Source organism: Toxotes jaculatrix, chromosome 4 (assembly GCF_017976425.1).
Source record: "Toxotes jaculatrix isolate fToxJac2 chromosome 4, fToxJac2.pri, whole genome shotgun sequence".
NCBI classification, from domain to species: domain Eukaryota; kingdom Metazoa; phylum Chordata; class Actinopteri; family Toxotidae; genus Toxotes; species Toxotes jaculatrix.
In genome coordinates this window covers 19,611,578-19,629,606 of record NC_054397.1, presented here as the reverse complement: position 1 = coordinate 19,629,606, position 18,029 = coordinate 19,611,578, and the positions used below count along the sequence as shown (strand labels likewise).

General features: G+C 41.6%; 1 protein-coding gene across 3 annotated transcripts in view; it reads left to right on the top strand.

The window, feature by feature from the left end:
• Positions 1-18,029, top strand: part of adcy9 (adenylate cyclase 9) — a 36,579-nt gene that overhangs the window by 11,749 nt on the left and 6,801 nt on the right. For all 3 annotated transcript variants that reach the window (XM_041036111.1, XM_041036112.1, XM_041036113.1), the window contains 6 exons: positions 12,548-12,747; positions 13,024-13,131; positions 13,353-13,627; positions 13,983-14,085; positions 15,543-15,760; positions 16,879-17,038. In XM_041036111.1, coding sequence (XP_040892045.1) covers positions 12,548-12,747; positions 13,024-13,131; positions 13,353-13,627; positions 13,983-14,085; positions 15,543-15,760; positions 16,879-17,038 — 1,064 coding nt within the window. The remainder of the gene's footprint in view (positions 1-12,547; positions 12,748-13,023; positions 13,132-13,352; positions 13,628-13,982; positions 14,086-15,542; positions 15,761-16,878; positions 17,039-18,029) is intronic.

Below are 18,029 nucleotides of genomic sequence, written 5' to 3'. Positions count from 1 at the left end.
ACACGCACTTACTGCACAGGAGTGGACCTACCATTACTGACTCTATGCTCTCCTATAATATTACATTAGGTACATCCTAATTCCATTATCATTAATGCAGCGCGAGAGCAAAAGGATGGTGTAGATCTGACACTAAATCATAATTTAACAATGGCAGCTACAGATCAGCACATAAGGGGAGGCCAGCAGCTCTGATAGCAGGAGCTTTCTACAGATAGTTTTCTTTCTCCTAATAGGAATCCAATTGCTCTCTGCCTTCTGCCTCCTAATAGACCTGTAGGAGCACTTCCTGTAATCCTTCTGCGTCTCCCCTCTCTTAATGTATCTGTAGTAACATTCACTCATTCTGTCTCCCACACAGCTGTCGAATCAACTTTCCTTTATTCATCCACCCTGCATATTTCACCAGACGTTTGTCATTCCTATTGCCCAAGAATGTGTTGAGTCAACTGTGTTTGTGTGTGTGTGTTCAGTGTTGATAAGCATGCCCAGCCCTGTCCTGGCCTGATTGCCGGTGTGTAGTGCATGCACACACACTCGCACACACTCACACAAACACAAACACACACATACACACATGTACATTTTGACTAGTGTTTCCAGACAGTTTGCTGTCAATCTAACACACTGTGCTATTTCTGGTAATTTCTGTAAGTAAGTGAACTCCAAACAGATGAATCACCTGCTCATATTGTATTTAATCTTGTTGTCAGGTATGTCCAGTCTTTCCAGTGTGTTTCTTTGAGTGTGTGTGTGTGATAGAGACCTAAGGGTGCACATACTTATGTTTGTATGTGAGCAGTCATTACATAATTGTGTTTGGAGACATTACTTACAATCTGTACAGTCTATGTGTGTTTGTGTGTTCCCTGTGTTTCAGAGACACTAAAGTATTATCTCATAGCCTTTATCACGGCCACATGAGGCCATGTAATGATTTACTGGAATTTGACTTGTTACAGGTGGATTTGTTCACTACCTGGTCTCATTAGCTGCTTCATTACACACAAAGTGACTTGCATTTTATTCTCAGGTGCCACCGTGCCGTAGTTTTGGCCCTTGCAGTGAAATGTGTTGCTTAGAATACCCATAAAACATTTCAACATTAAGTAGATATTGATAAGGCTGGCTTGCATAAACACTTTGTGAATCGTGTGAAGATACAATAAGAATCCATGCTCTATCGCTGTGGGATGTGAAAGAGAGAGAGGTTATGTGGTAAGCAGCAGCTTAGACCACCAGACCACAATAAGTGGCTTTTCAAAACTTGTACAGTGATGTTATCTTGGGAAAATGGTGGAAATGTTAATCTCTTCCTTGTCATGCACATTACGGGTCATCACATGTTGGGCAGTCCTGAGACAGTTCATTTCCTGGGGGCAAAGTGCTATCTGACACGCCTGACAAACTTTTACTAATTGACCAGCTCATACAGAATGCATGACTTTCAGAATAGCAGAGGCCAAACATTTAATGTGTTTGTATGTATGCATGTGTGTCTGTGGTTCAAGGCTGGGTCATGGCATTCTATAAACTTTCATACATAGGGCCACACATATTTCTTCAGCACATTAATAGCTTCCATTTACTTGCGAGTTATTTTGTGTTTTCTGTGTACAATATGACATCTCTTATAAATTCCTGTTTTGCGACAGCTGTGTGTGTCAGTGTGGCAGCAGCAGCTGGTTGTCTCTAGTGCCCCGTGTGTGTGTGTGTGTGTGTGTGTGTGTCTATGTCTATGTCTATGCCAAGTACAGTATGCTGGAGGGGTGGTGTGTTAAATGGCAGTTGTGAATAATAGATAGGGAGCGTGCAAAGAAAGACATGCAATAACATTTTTATACAGTTAACATTTTGTGTTAATTTAATTGTTCAGTTATTTAAAGGTTTAAAGTGTCCCACACAAAATCACAGAATACAAGTATATATTTTTTTGTTTTTTTTTAAGAAACTTACCACTTTGTCCCGAAGCTCATTAGATGTGTCCTGCATGCATGTATCAACTTAATAATGAAAAAGGATGTAGCATCTATTTTGACCATATGCTCATTGTTTTTGGTGATAGTTGAGTCCTTCATGTGGTGGAGGATGGTTGTGAGACTTCATTGAGAGTCACCATCTGTAGTGAACCTCTAAAGGGGAGTTATCTGTTTACCAAAGGGCCTTACTTGCTAGGTGTGCCCACTTTTCCTTAACCTTCCTACTTCAGACAATTATTTTTCCAGCATACCATTTGGTTTCAGAGAATTAGCATGAAGTTTGTAGGTGGAGAGTGACAGCAGGGGTATAAGAGCTAGAGAGTTATTGTCTTTCTTGTTTACAATATATCCTGTGATTTCATCGCATGCTGGTCAGTTGAGGCAACTTATACATATATATCAGAAAAAAATTACTGCAAATGACTGTGATGTTTTGAGTATGGAAATGGATGTGTATTTTCAGATGCAGCGTACCAGCATAATCAGAGATATCCTTTTAAAAATACATGCATTGGCCTACAAAACCTGTATCAGTCCAGTCCTGCCATAAAAAGCACTGTTCCCTGGTGGTCTGTGGAAAGAGAGAGTTGTGTGACATTAGAGGGAAGAAGAGAAGAGGGAAGGAGGGAGAGAAGAAGGGAGAAGAAGCAGCAGCATATTTTCTGGTCATAACCCTTTCCCAAGGATTTCCCACAGTCTAGCTTAGAGCAGCGGGGGGAGGTGGGTGTGCATTTGTGTGTGTGTGTGTGTATGTATATATGTGTGTGTGGTTGACGAGGGGCATCGTGCATCATGGCATACAGCAGAATGAATCACCCCATGCAAAGACTGCATGACTCAAATGAGACTATGCAGTTGAAGCGCATTTATGCTCACCCAAAAATATGTTATGTGAAGATAAGGCCTTATAAGGAGAATGAACATCTGTCATCCAGCTGCAAGTGCACATTTTAATACCGTACACTGTGTACCTCCAGCGTGTTAAGAGTTAATATGTGGCCAAGTGTGGGAACATTCATAAAACAAAGTGACGTGCCAGTCATCATTAGCGTCCCCCTTTTGCAGCAGGGACCAAGGTTGGTCATTTCTTGCTCAAGGACTGTCCTCTGCCTCTGAGCGACAGCCTTCCTGAGAGAAACTCAAAGCCTCTGTGAAGTGAAACACTAAAGTGCCTTGTTAACAGCTGCGAGTGTGCGTGTGTGTGTTTATCAGAATGACGCAGTGACAGTTGGAGTGCGTCACTGCTCCTGTCAACCCACTGCACTACATGTCACACACACACAAACTTGCAGGACCTACTGAGAGAAGAGCCATTGATAAACAGATGGCGGATGTTGAAAAAGGGATGTGTGTATTCTTTAACTATTTGACAAGATCAGCAACAGGAGGGTGTGATTGGGTGTGACTTTGATTTTAGTGATTCAAATTCCAATTCTCCTAATCAGTCTGTTGTTACTGAATCCTGGTTCCAATTCCTGTTGTGTTATTTGTGCACAAAATGTATGAAAAATCCCCCCAAAATCATCACCTTTACTTTCAGTGGAACCTGAGCAGCTGGAAATCAGTAAGTGGTACCGTTTGTCATGGCGTTCCATACTCAGTCTTTTGGGACTGGTTCCAGTTAGAACCAGGTCTCCATACCCTGACTTGTGTTAGGGATGATGTGACAGAGCCAGACCCAAGAACTCATGGCCACATGGTACACTGCCCACTGATCCCACCAGCCCAGCCAGAGATGCTCCATTAATTCCCCAGTGTGTGATTTAAAAAAGAGATAAAGGAGGAGGAGAGAAAACAGAAAGGGAGGAAGGAGAGGGAAAGAGCAAGGAACTCCCGGGACTAAAAATGATGGCACAAAAGAGGGAAGGGGGGAGGATGGGAGGGAGGTATGGGAGGGTATTTGAAGGAGGATCGTGTGAGAGAGCCTCATCCCTCGGCTCCATCAGCGTGTCCAAATATGGAGGCATGTGCTATTGCATGAGGCCTGTAGTCAAGACCCACCACCGACCAGTGGAGGATGGGTGGGGTGGGGGGGGGTTATAGAGAAAAAGAAAGAGTGGTGGTAGAAAGTAAAAGGAAGATGGCTGAAAAATGAGAGAACAAGACAGCGGAGACAAGACAGAGTAGCTAGGTATAATGAGAGGTGGTGAGAGATGTAAGTTTTGGCAACACAAAAGAGAAAAAGTTGAAGAGGGAGATTAGAGATAGATGAGGAAGGTTGAACAGTTGGAAGGCCAAGTCTGCGAAAAGGGAAAACAAGTTGAAGTCTATTTTTAGTGCTGGAGTTGTTTATTTTCTGACTGTTCCAAGCAGCAAGATGAAAGTAAAGAATGGGAGAAAAGGTTAGATGAAGCTTGAAGAGAGATGGGGAAGTTTAGTCCCATGTCTGTCTCATCCTTGTCCTTTTACTGTTTCAGTTTTGGGGTTGAATTAAGCTGCTTTGATGCCTAATTGGTGTGAGTAAATGTTAAAGTCCCCCCCCCCCCTCTTTTTTCTGCTCACTTTTCTGTGTGTGAGACCAGAGGAGAGCCGGTGACCTTTGGGTCACTGGGGATAGTTTTGATCATGTGGTTGGAAGCCGCCATAAGGTCAAAGGTTATTTGTCAGGAAGTGCAGAGTCCGGATTGGGACGGCCCTCTGGGGATTATCTGAAATGTCAGCTTCAGTCTAAAACATTCATCCACACTCTCTCCCAGGAGGACTGCTGAGCGAGGGCCTCGGGGTGCATTTGTGGTGGGGACTGTTTTACAGCAGTTTGTGTGTGTTAGTGAGCAGTAGAGTTAGACAGGATGAGTGTGTCAGTAGTTGTGTATACAGGTATGAAAAGCTGTGCAGTTATTTACCCAATTATGTGCGTGAGCAAGCAGTTATGTTGGTAAGAGCTGATGAGCAATATAGGTCTGCAACTAACAATGATTTCCATAGTCAAGTAATTTGTCCTTTATTAATTCATCTTTTATTCAGTTTGATGTCAGCAGCTGGTGAAAAAGACCTTTCACAGTTTCGCAGAGCCTAAGAAGACATCTTCAGATATATTGCTTTGCCTATCTAAAAGTTCCAAATCAGAAAAAATGCCCCAAAAGTCCAAGATATTATTTTTTACAGTGACATGATATAGAGAACAGCTGCAAATCCTTGCATTTCAGAAGCAGGATGCAGCAAATGTTCCACATTTTTGCTTAAGAAATTACGTTAATGTTCATGGTAATTAATTAATTAATTTGTCAGTCATTTAAGCACTAATGCGATTGTTTGTATGCGTGTCAGTGTGAGGAAAGTGGGAGTGTGTAAGTAAAAGAGTTATTTCCTGGTGTGTGTGTGTGTGTGTGTCCACGGTGTGCATGGTCTTCGGGTGTACTTGTGGAATTTGACGGCTCAGTTACGCTTCCTCTCCATTCATCCCTCTGTTCATTCATTCATTGATTCATTCATTCATGGGTCTACACACCTCACACTTGGTCCTCTGAAAGTGACGTGGTGTGTGTGTGTGTGTGTGCGCGTGCATTTATGCGTGCATGGGTGTGTGTGTGTGTGCGTGCGTGTGTGTGTGTGCGCGTGTGTGCGTGTGTGTGCATGGCTGCACATTGGGGTAGTTTTCTAATATATAAGTATATGAGAGGCAAAGGCGATCACACTGCAGTGCACCTTGGATGAGTCATACACGTGGGAAATGCCAGGCTTGTGTGTGTGTGTGTGTGTCCATTCGGATAGATCATCCATCCAATATGTCTGAGGCAGACAGATGCTCCATATTTCTTGGAAAGGGCGTCTTGCGTGTAAAGGACTATGCCCTTTAGGGGCATGTTGGTTGTAAATGAACTCACACACACACACACACACACACACTGCATGCAATACACTGTACAGATGTTTCTATTTTCATATTATTTTGGGCATGTAGAAGCACATGCAACTGAATAAAAAAATTAGTACAGAGATAACAATAGAAACACTGTTTTATTAAACGACATATTCCTGTAGTTGCTGGATCATGAACTTAAAGACAGGTGACACATTAAAGGAAAACCTGAATAAATAAAGATCCTATGCTTTCACATAGCCCACCAGGGCTCATTGAATTGTTTGATGAGTATGAAAATGATATGTATTGTTTGCTGTGGCATTCACAGTCTCCAGATATCAAATTTAAATGCCTGTGGGAGATTTTGGATTTGGATCGGTTAGACAGAGCCCACTGTGCTGATGAGTACACACAGAATCAGAGAAGAGGAACCTGCTGGAGTGAAATGACAACCTGCAGTATCTCTTAATTGCCCATCCCACATGTGGGGGTCAGATGTGGCAGTTCAGAATCCATTGTCAGTTTTGGTTAATATTTTTTTGTTGCAAGTATAATAAGTTAAATGCTTGTGTGTGGTTAAGTATGTGCTCAAGCCCAAATTAGTGTACACTTGATGCTGAGACCATCATTAGCGTGAAGGGCTGGATTGAGGGACAGACTTTGCATTTTTTTATTTTTTGTCTTCTGCTCTGAGTGAATTCAGGGTGCCCTGTGCATTTGTAGTCATCAGTGGTAGCTTCTAGTGAGACATGGCACGTCTTGTTGTTACACATGTATATCTATGTATATGTAACTAACTGTCAAGTGCAACTTCCCACGTGCAACTTTGGCTGCTTCAGACTCATTTGTTCTGAATTGGGCAACGTGCTTCAATCAGGCTTGGTCTGCAACCCTGCTCCCAGCCTGGGTTTAACACAAGCTTTGAGTCTGAGCAAGCTTTGTTGGTAATGGGATTTTTTTAGGTAAGGTTATTCATTTAATTTACTTTAAGAAACTGGTCTAAAATATGAGACGTGTGAGAGATTGTAGCCGGGTGGGAGAGCGAGACAGAGACTCACCTTAATTTGATTCAAGGTAATTATGTGTAATTTTATGTAGTTCTGTGGTTTAGCAGTGAGTTGTCTGTAACTACAGGTGCAGATCAGGTCTCACGAATGGGGTCAAACTTAATTTGAATGTGTGTTAAATTAAGATCTGCAGAATGAAAGCAGTATAATGCTCACATGAACATCTGTGTGTATACCTAAAGGTATCTCTGTAGCTGTTTTCACGTATGAACTTTCGACAGTATCTCGAAAATCAGTTCCGGACATTGTCCGGAGTTTCCCTTTCACACATTTAGACATTGTCCATATGTATGAGACGTGTTCACACCTACTGGAAATACTCTGTTTGGTTTAGGCGAGGGGCTGTGCCTGTGTAGAACGTGCACGAGGCAGGATGGAAAGATCATCAACACACCCACGTGCTTGATGCGACTTCTCCAGACAGTCACCTGCTCTGTTCACACATCGGCTCAATCAGACATTACACGGACTTTGTACTAGGGAGCTGGCAGGGTAACGTCCGTTTAACATCCGGTTCAGACGATTTGGACATTTGCATTGACACATCTAGCTCCTCCGTGTTACAAAAGTTCAGAGTTTCAGTACTTCTTCAAGTGCAGTACTACTTAAATTTTGACTTGCAAAACCAACTGGTTTTGAGCCCCTTACAGAGCCTATTCTAGATAGTGTCAGCTTTACAGAAGGGATAATGTTTACAATGTTAATTGTATTGTTATTGGACGGTGGCATTTTCTGTGGCTGTAATGAACATAAAGAGAAAAAAACGTGTTGTCAAAAAAGTCTGATGAAAATCAGGGGAGCTGGTTTACTTTAATAGTGAGCATGGCTGACAAGTACGAACTTTAAGATGATAAAGCCACACCAAAGTCAGTAATTTCCATGTTTTGCTCATGCTATCACACATAGTTCAGGTTGGGTTGGGACCTCTGGTTTGGCCAGTGTGTGTGTGTGTGTGTGTGTGCGTGTGTATATGTATATATATATATATATATATACACATATATATCGGCATTTCTTTGTCTTTGTTTGTATATCTGTGTGTGTTGTAGTAATAGTAGTAGTAGCTGTCCTTAGCTGAACCCTCCCTGCTCCAGCCAGCTGGTCTGAATAAATCAATAAAAACCATTGAGCTGCATTGAGACTTTAGAGTGCTGGTGTCAGTTTCTTTCCCAGAGTGCTGCCTTTACAGAGCCTGGAGAAGATCAATGCGCAAACACACAAACACACACTCACACACTCACAAGAAAGCACTACTATGTGCTACAATGACTGAGGCAGCAAAAACTCAGTGGCAAAGGATTAGCTTTTTCATGCCTTGGGGCTTGGATAAACACACAGAAGACACATGTGGCACTTTACTGTATGAAGAAGGTAGCTGACACTCATACCTTTGCACTCAAGCATACACACATTAACCTACTGTGCACTCAAGTGTTGGAAAACTACAGTTTTTCACTGTCGTTTTGTCAAGCCTTTCAGCGCCCTCACAATTCAAGGCCTGTTTTAGAGTTTAGAGCTGGCTGTTGATAAAGTTAGAAAGCTGAAATGGAAGTAGACAAGGAATGTGGGTTATGTGAGGCATGCTAAACTCAGTGACCTTCAAAGTACTCTCGGTCTCTTCCTCTCCCTCGCCATCTCTACACCGTTTGCCACTCTGGTTTTGCTATCTGTTCTGTGTCTCCAGCTCATCAGCATTTTCCTGTCATTCAGGACACATGCTAGAGTAAGAGGGAAGATCACAAAAAAAGTGCCTAGTCACTGCCCACCTCTGCATCTCCAGTGAGAATATTTTCTGGCCTGTACTGAGAAAAAAAAAAAGAAAAGTTTTTAAATTCAAGACATTTAAATCAGTTTCTTTCTCTCACTTCAGCAGCTATGCTGTATACTGTATACATATATTTATTTATTTATTTGTGACTTGTGCCCGTTATATTCAACTTTTCTAGAAGTTAAGCATTTTCTTGAATCAGTCACTGTCACTAAAAGGTGACGGCTGAGCAGGTCACAGAGTGTGTTTTTCAGCGCTAAGGACTCTTACATAAATTGTTGTCATTGGGCTGCTGCTATAATCTGCTTTACAGATTTTGTGCCTTTGTTTTCTGTGGGAGACTTTACTTTTTTGTAATCTTTGATATCTTCCTAATAGACCTGACCTCACAGCAGGAAAAGCACAGGTGTAAGTAATGAATGAAGGCTGAATCCCATTTAGCTGCTTTCAGTTCAAAGGTCCTGGTGTTGTTCATGCTGTTACACTGTGGCGACTAACTGAGACACTTAAACTGAGAGATTAAGAGACATTAAGACCAACACCTAGCCTCCAAGAGAAACATTATATTACAGAAACATTACTTATTGTATCATAAAAATAATAATTTACTAACTTGATTTTTTTTTCATTTTTAACTAGGAATTGGAGGCTACCTGTGCAAGTAAGAACTGATCATGTCCTTAGGTCCTGGCTTAAACACTCACTCCTTGGTGCAGATTCTTACCATAGTCTCTAAAACTCTGAACTGAATGCCGTTCTTCCAAAAGAAATTGCCTTGTGGCGTTCTGATGAAGGTTGTGAGGGAGTGCTGTCTAACATGTCAGTCAAAAATCTCCTCCAGGTGTTCAGTTAGGTTAAGATCTGGTGACTGCGAAGGGCATAGCATTCAGTTCACATCATTCACACACTCATCAGACCATTCATTGACCCCTCGTGCCCTGCATCTTTAATGTTTCCCCACTAATCTATTTTTTCCTTCTTTCTCTTCTTTTTCTTTGTCATCCATTCTGTGTACCTGTGTATTTTTACATCTTTCTGTCACATCACAGAGGGAAAATGCAGTATACTGCAAACAAAAAGAAATGATGTTAAAACAAAAAATAGCTTTTTTTTAAACCTTTTTTTTTTTTTTTTTTTTTTTACCTTTCTCCCTGTATAAGCTCCACTATTCCTCTTCCACCCTTTCACTTGTCCAAGCTGCTTCTCACAGTAGACTGACTTTCTGTCTGTCTGACAGGGGCCTGTGTATGTTTCTGTGTGACGGTCAGTGAGCGATTGGAGGTCAAAAACAAAATAGAAAGAGGCAAACGAGCCATCATTAAGCAGTTCGCAGCCATATGCTTCGCTTGTTGTACAGAAGGCCCCTGTTAACATCCATTAAAATCTGATTGAGTTCTTTCCTAAGAGCTAATGGACAGCAGAGAATAGCATTGAACCTTTGCGTGACAGTGTATGTACGTGTGTGTGTGTGTGTGTGTGTGTGTGTGTGTGTGTGTGTGTGTGTGTGTGTGTGTGTGTGTGTGTGTGTGTGTGTGTGTGTGTGTGTGTGTGTGTGTGTGTGCAAGTGGCTTGAGATCTCATAAATGGCCTTTGTTGCCTGTTTGGCAAAGGGCTCAAACCCTAAGTTAGGACTCTTGTTGGCCTAAAGGCTTGGGACATCTGCCAAGTCTACATTGTCCCAGGGCATGGAGCAAAACACACAGTGCCTCCAGAAGATAAGTTCATTGTGAGTTACGCATTCATAACTAATTTTATTTATGCAGACAAGGAAGCAAGACAAAAAACTGTGGGGTAACTCAATCAGGCCCATTGGGTCCACAGTGGCCAACTTAACCTCTGGCATGTTGTTGTATGCATGCAGCTGACGGCAGATTAACCCTGGACCGGTGAAACAGCCATACACCAAATCACAGAAATTGGCTTTAGTTCTGCTAATAATGTGTTCACTTTGAGATCTTTCAGACAAGTTCTAATTCTGCTTCATTAAATTTTAAAATCACAAGCATTCAATCGTTCCCTTAGCTTGTCACTGTTAGTAGCAGGTTGGAAAACCTGGACAACATTTACTGACATAGGAGTAGTATTAAGTTCCAAAGACATCGCTCTACAAAATGTAGATCCTATTTGTATCCAGGGTTTTGTTGAAGTGGTTCCTCTCTTTGCATATCAGATTTTGATTAAGTGTAAAAAGTGGAGAGAGTAGAAAAAAGGGAGTAACCGGTACAGAGAGGGAGGATCGAGAGAAATGGAAGGATGATGATGATTCACTAAAAATGTTCCAAGTATACCGAGGCACATAAGCCGAATGACGAACACACCTAGTGCGCATCTTACTGACGCACATGCTTTCACATATGGGTTAGGAGCTCATCAGTCACACTTACACAGGCATCACTTTTTCTGTTTAATAAAAAATAAATTAAAAAAAATTAAATATATATAAAATAAATAAATAAATAAATAGAAAATAGCTCCTAATTTCATAAAATGGAACTGGATAGACTGCTTTTTTACACAGGTAGGTGTTCAGTTGCAAATTTCCTTGATACCATGAGTAACACATAATGTTTGTGAGTAACAAAGCTGACACATGGTGCTTTTTTTATCTGGAATATCTGGAAATGGTCTGGTTTTGCAATTCATTCAAAATATGCCTAAATTCGTATACAAAGGTGAACTAGACATCCATTGATACAGTATATTTCTCCTGGAAGCCTTTTATCTGACATTCTTCAACACTCACTGATGCAGGAATGAGAGTCTGTAGGGTTGTTACGAAAACACAGAAGCAGTGTTCAAAATTGGCTTCAGTCTGTGCTGTGGGGACCGATCATGCCTACGGAGCAGGGATGCCAAGTGAGGGGCTCCTTTTCTGAGTGAACAGTGTACACAACAATGAAATGTAAGATGAGTAATCAGTTTGAAGCAGGGAGCCCATAAAGACTCCTGGACGTCCCTTTATGGCCTATAGTCACTTCTCTAGTCATCACCATGCTAACAAGGTTAGCACCTTTAGCTGTTTGAACAAAGAGGCCAGCTAGCCAGGTTACTGTGTGTTTGGTCAGGCTGATAGCGGCTGGCTATGAGCCATCACACTAATCCACTGTTTGTGTATTTCCTTGTTGGCCCTACACCAGTGTGAACATGGCCAGAGCTGTGGGCTGATTTGCAAACATTGTTGGTGAAACACCCAGTATTGCATTACCACCTGCTTGTCAGCATGCGTGTGCATGAACAAAGGGTGGCTGATGATTGGCCAGTGTGGGTATGTCTACAGCAAAACATTATTTTCCAAAGTCAAAAAGTCCAAAATCATGAACGATTGTCATTCAGAGATTATTTTAAGAAATTAAATTTTTTTTATTTTAAAATTTTAGGTCAGGTTTAGTAAAAACAACAACAAAAAAAATGTTGTATTTCATAATAATGTATGAAAAGTGTAAACCTACAACCAGCTTGTTTGGTGTTTTGTATTTGATAATTTACTTAATTGATTATGAATTATTACAATCAATAATTGACTGACTTTTTGTTTCCACACTTGATACGAGTACACAGATGCAATCCTCACATTAGGAGATTTGTTGCCCAGTGAATGCTTGGAATAAACATATTGTTCATTGCTGGTCAAATGTCAAAGGTCAAAGGTCTAGTCACTATAACCTCACAAAGCATGTTTTTGGCCATAACTCAAGAATTTATGTGTTAATAATGACAAAATACCCTTAATGTCTTAATACATTCCTTCAAAATATATGAGTCTGAACAGACATGGTTGTAAACTGCAACTTGACTGGATGGTGGAGGCGTACAACCGCAAGGCAGGAATTCTAGTTTTTTCTTGTCACTTTTAAGACAAACCAGGAAAAAAATGAAAGTCGTGATAATGAAGTTGTAAACAGAAGGGATTTTCTCTTTTTTCTCCCCTCAGGGCTGAAGACCTACCTGATCTCAGGGAGGAAGTTGGAACACAACGTGCAGTGCGGCTGTTCTCAGGTGGGACTGCCAGGTGGGGATTTTGTAGGGGTCGGCCTGTCCTCCTGTCCACAGCCCCGCACACCGGACCTCATCCCTGGAGGAGCGCAAGCTGCAGAGCCCCTGCTGCCCCACCAACCACCAGACAGGATTGGGGTAAGTGACTGTGTGACTGTACTTGAAAACTTTAGGAGTTTTTGGTGGAAAATTTCACCCTTTCATTACTCCCAAATGTGGCTCATGCAGCCAGTAACGATGACTCCACATATTCTCATATTCATTTAAAGTAATGATATCGGAGACTACACCGTTTGACCGAGAATAACTAAACTGTCAGTCAGAGATATATAAACTAATAATGTCTCGTACTTCTTCTGGAAGATCTATTTTTATTCGTCAACCACTCCTCCCTCTGTCCTTTTCTCTCTCTAGCCTCCCTGTGTGTCCCGTAGTGTCGTCTTGTCTGCGGGGGCAGAGCAGGGTGATGATGTGGCTGTGTTGAATGGCTGCCAGGAAGAGCACAAGACTAGTAGTGCCAAGGTATAACACACACGCGTGTATGGTGACAGCACAAGTGCACTTGTCAAGCACCCCTTGAAGCATTTGTCACTTAAGCTACGCAACAGTCACTCCCGCTGTCGCTTCCCTTTTGTGTCCTTTCCCTTTGCTCTTCTTATTCATCTTCTCCTCCATCTTCTGAATCATGTCCCTCTCTTCCTTTTCATTTTCTTTACCTTGTCCTCCTCCTTCTCCTCCTCCAGTTCATCCCAGGTCACAGTCCCAGGGCGGCCAACGGCCTCCTGAGTCCCCCACTAGAAGACCCGGTGCGGGCCAGCCAGAGCTCTCTGTGCGACATGCGCCAGGAGAAAGAGAAGAAGACCAGCACTAGCACAGGGACTGGCACCAGTCTAGGTATGACTGGGGGCACAGGGACAGCGGGTCCAGGTATGGACCACTCCGCCCTGATCCAGCTGCGTGCCAAGAACTTCAGAGAAAAGAGCGACGCCCACTTTGTGGATGTTATCAGGGAGGACAGGTGAGCAGAGAGGTTAAAGGTAGAATTTATGATAATGCAGCTCAACGGTGCCAGATAATGTGTGCTTAGTGTGATAGAGTGAACTGTAGTGAAGGGATCCATTTGGTTAAGCATCAATTATATGAATAATATAAACCTTTCTGATTAGGGCGTGTATCTGTGTATCGAATCATTTTTCTAAACAACCTATCATGTTCAGGATTGTAGGGCAGACTTCTTATATCATCAAAAAGTGAATACATTGGAATTCTGGATGCATTTTGTTAGTGAAGGTGTATGTTTTCAGCACTGTTTGATTTATAAAAGGAAACCCATATAACTGTATATTTGATCTTGTTCTTCCTCTGGTTCACAGTCTGATGAAGGATTACTTTTTCAAGCCTCCCATCAACAAGATCAGCCTCAATTTCCTAGAGAGACCTTTGGAAAAGGCCTATCGCAGCAGTTACAAGGAGGAGGTACACACACACACACACACATTCCTACTTCTATACTATTACGCTTATAAGAACTTTGCTTTATGCAATACCCTACTTTTCAGTGTAATTATAAACCTCATCACTGCCGTCCTGTGCACTAGCCTTAAATCAGTTCCTGGCACAACAGAGGACTGATAACATGCTCTGACTTTAGAGGCTTTTTCGCATTTTCTCATCCCTGTGGTGATATTTGTTAAGAACATGGATTGGGAGGCCCACCACCCGTAGGAGGTGCCGTAGGACTTCGGTGCATTGTGGGCTGGGCGGCAGTCGCCCCCACAACGTGGGCTTAAAAGAGCACAAACAAACCACACACACACACAGATAGGCACATGGACTTCAAACGAGTCCTAGTATTGTAATACATGTAGTGGTCTTGGCCATTTATTTATTTATTTATTTATTTATGTGTGTATGTGTGTATGTATGTATGTATGTGTGTATGTATGTTGTCTTTGTGTGTATGTATGTGTGTATGTATGTTGTCTTTGTGTGCATGTTTGTGAGTGAAAGGGGGGAGGGATTGTTGTTCCTTGTACCCCCCCCCCCCCCCCCCACGCACACATTTTTTCCCAAATTTTATGCCACATTAGTGCCACTCTCACACACCCAGGACCAGTTCCAGTTGGCCTGCTTTGACCTCACAGCCTTGCAGCCCCCTGCTGTTACACCAGAGTTACTACAGAGCCAAAAAAGAAAAAACTTCATGCAAAATCTTTGTAGGCAGTAGTTGAGAAAATGATAAGCAACCAGGTAGACAGATACACATTTAGTTCTTCACAGTTTATTATTGTTAAGTTTTGTTTCAGTTTAAGACAATGTTATAACACCTGCCTTTCATCTCAGGTGTCATTAGTCATTTGCAGTGAGGCAAGGCAAGTTTATTTATATAGCAACTTTCACCAACAAGGCAACTCAAAGTATGCTACAAAAGATATTACATAAGATAAGACATTAACAAAAGATATAAGACAAAAAAATGACACAAAAAATTAAAAGCATAACATTAAATCAATAGAAATAAGATAAAATGAAATAAACACCTACAATAGAGTTACAGTGCAATGAGAGGTATGGATAAAACCAAGCCCCCCAAGTCCCAGCAGTTACCTACTGATGGCACAGATGTTCTGTTCTATCTTTGATTTGAACTGACTTTATCTATTAATGAAGCTGCGACTTTGATGAATATTATGGCTCCAGAGAATTTAGGAAAGTAAGAAAGCACCATAATCTAAGAAATCTTCATAATTCAACCTGTATTCTGTATGGTTTTTAAATGGAACTGTGTGCCTTTAGAAACACTACAGTCACCTCTAAGCAGCCATGCAAATACTTAAAATATGTATATGTATGCAATGTAAGGGTGTAAGCATGATTTCTTAGAAATATGAGCCACTGTGTCTCCTCAGTTTCACATCCCTCTTCCCCTCCAGGTGAAAAACCAGGTTCAGGTGCAGACATTTGCGAGCTCCACCTTCAGCTCCTTCCTGGATGTTCTCCTCAGCTGTTTTGTATTCCTGGCCCTGACCCTGGCCTGCTTCCTTCCACCACTTGTGAGCCCAGGCACCGTGGGTCCTCCGGCCAATGCTGCCCTGGCCCTGGCTCCCCTGGCTGGTCTGTTGGAGCTGGCCTCTCTGGTGCTGTCCATACGGTGAGGAGGCTTAGGCAGATGTCATGGAGATGGACTTTGTGTTTGCGGTTATGCTTTTGTGTGTGGGAGTGCTCACACATCTTTAGTATCAGAAAGGTTTCAATCAATATGGGGTTTTAAAGCCAAAAGAGACACATTTATATAACATATTTAGTGTCTCAAGCTTTGACCATTTTGTGAAAGAAAATAACTGTGCACTCAGTGTTTTCCACAGATTTATTTTTTCCTGGCAGGGTGGAAAAGCCTCTGTCTTTTAGGTTGTTGTTGTTGTGCAGTGCCATCAGGGCCTAAGAATATTGAATATTCTTAGAATATTGGCCCAAGTGTTTGTTTCATCGTGGCTGCTGGTTGGAATAAAAACCTGTATCTCAGTGGCACAGTGTAGAAAACCGCTGATAGACCATCATGTAGCACTACAACTCCCCACTGAAACCAAAACAGATTATTTTATGTGTTGGTTGGCTCCCACACCACAATGGATTAACTTCCCTGGTCAGAAACAACTGGCTCATGTCCAGTTTTTTTTTGTGAAAAACCAGTATTGGCTCAGACTTTGGCATAATGACATACTGGTACCAGGTATAGTTCCAAACTTGGTAAAAACCATTTCTGCTTGGATTTTTCCAATATTCGAGTTCAGTAGATGTGTTTTATTTATTTTGTGGTGTGTTTGCATGGGCGTGTGTGCGTCTCAGTGGAGAGTATTTTACAAATTAATTTTCACTTATTGCCATGCCTAAATGGGCAATAAATCTTCATCTCCTAGCTGGGAATTGGACAGCATAGTTGTGTTTTAATAATGTGTCTTAATTAAGGACTGACGAGTGTCTGCTGCAGTTTTTCCTCTACTAAGTATGAAGAGGACTGGGGGTGGGGTGAGGATTACACGGGGGAGAGAAAATATGTTTTTCTTTACTCAGTTTTTTGTTTAATTTTGTTTTTGTTCAGTAATTGCGCAAGTTATTTGTTGATTTTGATTCTCTCATTCAGACAAGTTAAAAAAATGAACTGATAGAGGTTTGGAGTTGTGCTGCTGGAAACTCATCCTCTATTGTCTCCTGCTGACACTTTGTCTTCCTCTCCCCTCCTCTCCCCTTCTCTCCCCTCCTCTCCTGCAGTATGGCCTTCTATTTGGAGGAGGTGATGAACTGTACTCGCTCCCTGCTCCTGGTGGTCTCTGGATGGGTTCCCCGTCATGTGATCGGAGCCGTGTTAGTTTCCCTCCCTGCCATCTCTGTCTTATCCCATCTCACCTGCAGCGTCCACCTTCCCCTTCAGGTAAACATGTGCATCGGGTGGTGGGGTAAAAACCAAAAAACATTCTGTGGATGATAAATGAAAGGAAAAAATTCTGTGCTGTATATGAGCACTCTGAGATTCTGTGTGTCCAGGATGTTCAGCACGGTCTTAAGAATCCTCCTCTGGACAAACACTCCTTCTTTGATGATCCATTTGATGTTTTATGTCATGTCTGAAACAATTAGGTGAATAATAGAAAAGTCCATTAATAGGATTAACAGTAATTATAGTGATACTTGATCAGATGGTATACTTCATTTTATTTCTAAATACTGGGATAACACCACCTTCAGAGTTTTATTCAGAGCACATGCAAAACGTGACGTGTTTACTAACAAATATACAATTCAGCATAATTGAAGAATAAAGTTTCCAGTAATAAATGAGTGAGCAACAAATATTCACTTGGGCTTTAAATGGAGCAGTTCATATCATAGAAATTCATCTGGAAGTCAGTAATGAACTCAACGCAACTAACTGAATTAAGTAAAACAATAGTCTCAGGACTTTGCCTCTATTTCTCCTGTAATAAGTATCAGACTTCATGGTTCTTTCAAGGAAACTTTTAAGACATTGTTAAAGAAATAATGGACCTTTAAAATCAAGTTTTACCTGAGCTTCTCAATAAAATAACAAACATTTAAACATAAAGCACATTAATAGGATCCAATTACTCCAGATCCTGAACATTTGCTGGTTGTTGCTTGCTTGTTTTTCACTTTTTCATATAATCACAAACATGAGGGAAAAAAAGTAAAAGTGTGACTGTCCCTTCTGCATTTGCTGGTGCTGCATTATATACTGTATGTCTCTGCTTCTTACTACTTTTTAACAATATTGCTGTTGCCAGTGCTACTACTAGTACTGCAACTGATTTAACTACTGGTCCTTCTCTCAGTACAACTGTGCTACCTCTGCTGTTACATGGGCTACTGATAATTGCGGCAGTGGTTCCAAGCTATAATAGTTT